The 5,876-nt window shown below is 47.2% G+C and overlaps 1 protein-coding gene across 1 annotated transcript; it reads right to left on the bottom strand.

Moving 5' to 3' along the window:
- Nucleotides 1-894: 894 nt before the first annotated feature.
- Nucleotides 895-3,266, bottom strand: LOC125555681 (endoglucanase 14-like). Its single transcript, XM_048718575.1, has 5 exons — nt 2,945-3,266; nt 2,432-2,851; nt 1,975-2,061; nt 1,738-1,890; nt 895-1,648 (listed from the first exon to the last, which is right to left on the bottom strand). The coding sequence occupies exons 1-5, from the start codon at nt 3,149-3,151 to the stop codon at nt 1,043-1,045; spliced, it is 1,473 nt and encodes a 490-aa protein (XP_048574532.1). The 5' UTR covers nt 3,152-3,266; the 3' UTR covers nt 895-1,042.
- Between the last annotated feature and the right edge of the window lie 2,610 nt (nt 3,267-5,876).

The following is a 5,876-nucleotide window of genomic DNA, read 5'->3' as shown; positions in this document are numbered from 1 at the left end:
GCTTGTGCCTGCGCTCATCGTGTCGGAGAAGGAGCTGGAGCAAGCTGCAGAGGTGATAAGGGAATGTCTACCTGCTCTTGAAGCATCTACCTCTTAGTGTAAACAAGATCTCTTAAGATCTACATGATGAAATTTCTTTCGAAATTTGGAAGGGAATAAAATGTCATGTTGGACTATTGTGATGTTGAAGTTGTTTTCAAAGTTTGGAAGGAAACAATGCATGTATTGTTGTCGGTATAAGTCTTTTATTGGCTAAATGAAAGTTAAGGTGCCTTTGTGCATCAAAATTTTCATGTGGTTTGTGCATAAGCATGTCATTCTTACCAAGGATAACTTACTAAAGCGACGATGGTAGGTAGTTCACGGTGTTGCTTTTGTGTTCAGGATGAAACAATACAACATTTATTCATTGATTGCCCTCTCACAAATTTACTTTGGCGATCAATCCATATAGCTTTTAATATAACACCTCCATCTAGCATAGAAGCGTTGTTTGGGACGTGGCTACATGGAGTGTCATCGGACACTGCGTCAAATATTCGGATTGGAATATGCGCACTCCTATGGGCTATATGGAATTGCAGGAACGATATGATTTTTAATAGAATATATATTCTAAACTTCTTGCAAGTTATCTTCAGAGCTATGGCATGGATCCGTACCTGGTTGCTACTCACTCCTATGGCTCCAAGGGGGCATTTGGCTACTGGGTGCAATCGATGGGAGATGGTAGCACGGGTTATTTTCAATCGGTTTGAATGATGGTCGCATAATATGATAGGTCCTTGATGTCCACTGCATCTAGCCGGTTGTGGCTTTGTTTTTCCTTTATCTTTGTTTTTCTGTGCTCCTTATGTGAGTTATACTTCAGATACCAGACTTTGTGTTCGACGAACCATTTTTAATAATACGGCTGCATGCATCTTCCAGATGTATAGACCGAGGGCAATCCACCCTTTCCAAAAAAAAGTTATATCTGGCTAAATTACAAGGATGGCATTGACATTGCACATCTCTTGACGAAAACAGGAAGTCAGGAACATCAGTTATGGAGAAGCCTAGCAAGAACTCCGACTATGGGCGCGACAGTGTAGGTCGATGGCTCGCCTTGCTGGTAATTTCCCCGAGAATCGTCGTAATGGTCGTTGTTGTCAGGCCCTCCGACGATGGCGCCGTCAATCACATTCAAGTTGGGCGCAGACCTGTGGAAGTACTCGGCTCCCTTGCCGCAGGAGATCTTCCCCGGGTATTTCCTAATGGATGGCAGCGACGCGCCGCGGTGGTGCGGCTGCAACGGGTACCTCTTTCCAACCCCAACCATGTAGCTCATCTTCATTCGGTTCTTGCCAAGGATGTAGTCCACCTGTGACCGTGCGAACGAGACGAGCTGCGCCGGCGGCAGCCTCACGCCGCCGCACTGCAGGGAAGCGCTCGCTGCCGCCAGGTGGTCGGCGTGCGTGACGAGGACGAACATCGCCGTCGTGACGTCCTGCAGGTTAGACCAGGGCTGCAGGTAGAGCATGCCGCCTGGGGTGAGCCGCCCGCTGCGGCCGTCACCGTGCTGAAGGACGTTGCAGAGGAAGCTCTCCACGTTGCTCCTCATCTCGGCGTGGCGGCCGTTGTTGGGTAGCTTCCCTTGGAGGATGAGCTGCAGTATGGCCGGCATAATCATCAGTTACTGAAGGTAAACGTTGTTGTCACTTCACCAGACCTATTAGGATCATCTGGTACATTTACCTTGGCGACCAGTGCCTGGGCTCCGACGAACTTGTCGTCCCAGCCCAAGGACTGCCGCACCCCGCCGACGTTGTTGGCGCCGGCGATGTAGGCCTTGTACTCCTGGTGGCCGGTGGCGATGTAGAGCCAGACAGCTGCCCACAGCAGCTCGTCCTGTTCCATACAAGTCTCAGTATTTGCTTTACAATACTGCTATGTTTTTGTTCATTATTGTGACATCAATTAGTGATGTGCTACCTCGTCGCCGCTGCTTCTGTAGAAACTTCTAGCCGATGGAATGCTGTTCTGGTAGAGGCCACGATGGTTCTTGGCGAACTGAAACAACTGCAGAAGCAAGTGACTCAAGAAATTAGCTGATTAATTTGACATACATTTTACCAATGATTAATTTGACATACATTTTTAGCCACTATATGACCACGACTCTATGAAATGGTTTGCTAAATAAATTCCCGCACGTTATTTTCAAATTAATTGTAGCCACAAAAACCGCCCAATTTGTGCTGTGCATGCATATAATTGCGCGATTAAAAGGCCAAATTAATATGTGCGGCTCTCTATTTTCTTATCTACACGTTTTTTGACAATCCATTGTGTAATCTGTATGCTGTGCATGCAATGCAATGTGCATACGTGTGCCAAAACTCAAGACATGCAGCAGTCTCTCTGAATGTAAGCAAGTAAAAATGCGCACCTGTTTCGCGTGCTTCAGAAGCGTCAACGCGTATCGGGGGTCACCGTGCGGCCCCGTGAACGCGACGGAGGCCGCAGCCAGCGCCGCCGCCGTCTCCGCGGCGACGTCAGAGCCCGGGTGGGTGGCGTTCACCATGTAGGACCTCCGGGGCGTCTCCATGTCCTCCGGCCGCTCCCAGCACGCGTGGTCGGAGTGGCCGTCGCCGACATTCACGTAGAGCACATCGGGGCGGGTGTGCGCCTTGGCCAGGTAGTCGGCGCCCCACTGCACCGCCTGGAGCGCGTGGCCCAGCTCCCCCGCCGTGGCCAGCCGGCCCCGGTGCTCCACCACGCTCCACGACAGCATCGTCACCGTGAACGCCATGGGGAACCCGAACTTGACGTTGTCGCCGGAGTCGTAGTAGCCGCCGGTGAGATCCACCTGCACGTCGATCAATCAAGCATGTCAGCATCCTGCACGAACCAAACACGTACAACGTAGTAATATAGATGCATGCATCGCCGACGTGCTTACGCCGTGGTCGGCGCCGTCCTTGAGGGCCGAGTCGCCGCGCCATTGGACGCGCTGGGTTGTCGGCAGCCTGCCGGAGCGCTGCGCCTCGAAGTAGAGCAGGGACTTGGTGAGCGCGGTGGCGTAGTCCCGTTGGGCAGCTTGGCACGCCGTGGTTGCCAAAAACCATACCACGGCGGCAATGAGCAGCACCCTAGCCCTTGCCACCATCTTCGTCGTCCCTCGGCGGCGTTCACTAGCTAGTTTCTCTACAACAAAAACTACTGGCTAGTTTCTTGTTAGGTCCTATCGTTGTATTGTACCACTGCCTTATGTGTGCAGTAGAGTGATCAGCGAGTATGCTCCTCCCGTCGACAGGACGAGTGTATTTATAGGCGCAAATAAGGAGGTGGGGTGAGAGGAACAAGGTTTCAATCCACTATGAATTGGTGAAACAAATCCATCAGAAATGCACGCATTGATATCCTAGAATAATTACGCGCCATGCATGAACGAGTATTGATTTGTTTTGACAATCTGAGGAGATTTTGCGACCTTCAGAAACCGGGTGCCAAATGTAAACCTTATCCTCCTCGTATCTGAACTTATTTGGCGGAATTAACTTCATTGGAGAAGGTCGATATTTCCTACAGCCAGTTCATATATTTTTCAAACACGTTGCAGATCATGCATTTACGGTGTATATATGGATCTCATTTGCGAATAAAAGGACTGTATTGATTACTCTGAGATTTGAATACTATCTTTGGAGATCGAAGAGTTAACATACAAGATGGATAATGAAAAACGTCACACTGCGCTGTGCCTGCGTGAGTTGATCTTCTCGAGTGAGAGAAAGGATGGATATCTGGGAATGAATGACTGAACTCTTTAGCACAATATGAGATGGGTTTTTACTACTCCAATAGCCAATAGGTTTTTTTTAACATAGTACAAACACAAGTGTTTATATAAAGGAAAAAGTCCAAAATGAACCTTAAACTTGTAGACGAAAGCTAAATCAAATCCTGAAGTTTAAATCCCTGAAATCAGCACACTAAACTATTTGATCCCGGTCTATTTTAAACCTTGAGCGTGTTATGAAGGGGATTGTTGACGTGGCAGACAAGGCTGTAGCGGGGACGCACTGGGCCGGCCCACCAGTCGCGAAGCGTGTTTTTCTTTAATGTAACAGGCAACTAAAAATGCCAAAAAAAATGTAAGACTCACCATGATTCGAACTTGGTACCTGATGATTTTAATCAGGTGCAGCTAGCCAACTCAAATCGTTGTATGGTACCGGAATTTTTGTGAATAAAGATAAGCACAAACTATTTAACATATACCACAACGTCGAGATTTGAATTTTATTTTGGAATTTTTTGATACATTTTCCTGAAAATTGTTAACGATTTTTAAATACAAATATTCTTGAAAGAATAAAAAATCCAATCATTTTTGCAACAAGTGAATAATTGTTTTGAATTACGAACATTTTTTTTTGAAAAACACAAACAAATTTTGAAAACATGAAACATTTTTTAAGCCCGGAAATTTTAAAGTGCGAACACATTTTGAAAAATGCAAACGAATGGTTGAATACACTAAAAAAATCGAAACCTGGACAAAATTTTAAAGTGCGAACATTTTCTAACTTTTCAAAAAATGAGAACATATTTTCAATATTCGTACGCACTTTAAAATTGTGTTCAGGTTTCAAAATTGTTTGTTTTATTCAAAAGTTTTTGCACTTAAAAATATATTTGGAGATTTATAAAATGGTTCACGTTTTAGAAAAGGTTCTTAAATCCAAGATATCCACAAAATGTTCGGAGTTCAAAATTGTTGATAATTTTCAAGACTGTTTCAAAAAAAATCAGAAAAAATCTGGACGTTGCGCTATGTGTTAAATTAGTTTCTGCTTCTAGTTTACAATCAACTTGTGTCTGTTACAGTGGCCAGCAGGACTTGTTTAGTAGCGCTAGGTTGCAGGATTTTTTATGAAGTTGCTTTGTCTGGTGGGCCAGCCCAGTAGCATCCGGTGTTGTAACATCCAAATTTTCAATTTGGATGTTTATAGATAGATCATTCATTTGCATCCATGATTTATGCATTTTTGCCTCCATTTGTTTTATTTGAATTTTGATCCAAGGAACTTTGAGCAACTCAAGGACCAAACGAAAAGAGAGGCTGCGCTAGGGTTAGGGTTGAGCTGGCGACCATGGGCGTTCTTGCCCCGCCGCCGGAACACCCGCCCGTGAGTCGATCGGAGAGCGCCAAGGAGTCCGTCCCCGCTACGCTCCCGAAGTCAAGGCCGTCTACGAGTCTGGGTCGTCCGCCGCAGAGTGCTATCCAAGGCTATCGCGGAGGCCGGGACCCTGGTAGTCAATCTATAAACATAGGAGAGATCGAAGCGCAAGGTCTGAGTCCTTCGCTGTGGCATCCCACCCAAAAACCCTAACCTACAACACAAGGCGCCGACGATGCAGCGCTCGCTAGCTGCCGCTGATGGTGGGGGTGATCATGGGGGAACCGTTAAGGTTCCTGCCCACCTGAAGCCGTCCGGCGGTGGTGCGCTTGTGGCTGCAAAGGAGGTGCCTGATAAGGGTAGGGCAGAAGAGGAAGAGAACTCAGCGGGGAACTGGGACGGACCAAGATCGGAGGGAGGCCCGCCGGAGATGGTGGACTCGCATCTGGAAGGGGAGGTGGACATGGATGACATAGCCTTTGTGTCAGTAGATTTTGGCGATGAGGAGGACAAGGAAGAGGAATCTGCGCCATCATGGAGGCTTATGGGATTGTATAGAGCGCAGAAAAGGCCATTAGCCAAAACCCTATCCGATCACTTCGAGAAGGTTTGGCGCCTAAGGACAGGGGTAGAATTCAAGCCCCAGGGGAAGAACTACTTTGTGATCACCTTTGCCTCGGAAGGTGACTACAGATTTGTCGCCCGTGG

This window comes from Triticum urartu, chromosome 1, assembly GCF_003073215.2.
Source record: "Triticum urartu cultivar G1812 chromosome 1, Tu2.1, whole genome shotgun sequence".
Taxonomy (NCBI): Eukaryota; Viridiplantae; Streptophyta; class Magnoliopsida; order Poales; family Poaceae; genus Triticum; species Triticum urartu.
Note: the sequence above shows the minus strand (reverse complement) of the source record. Positions and strands in the feature narration are given on the sequence as shown.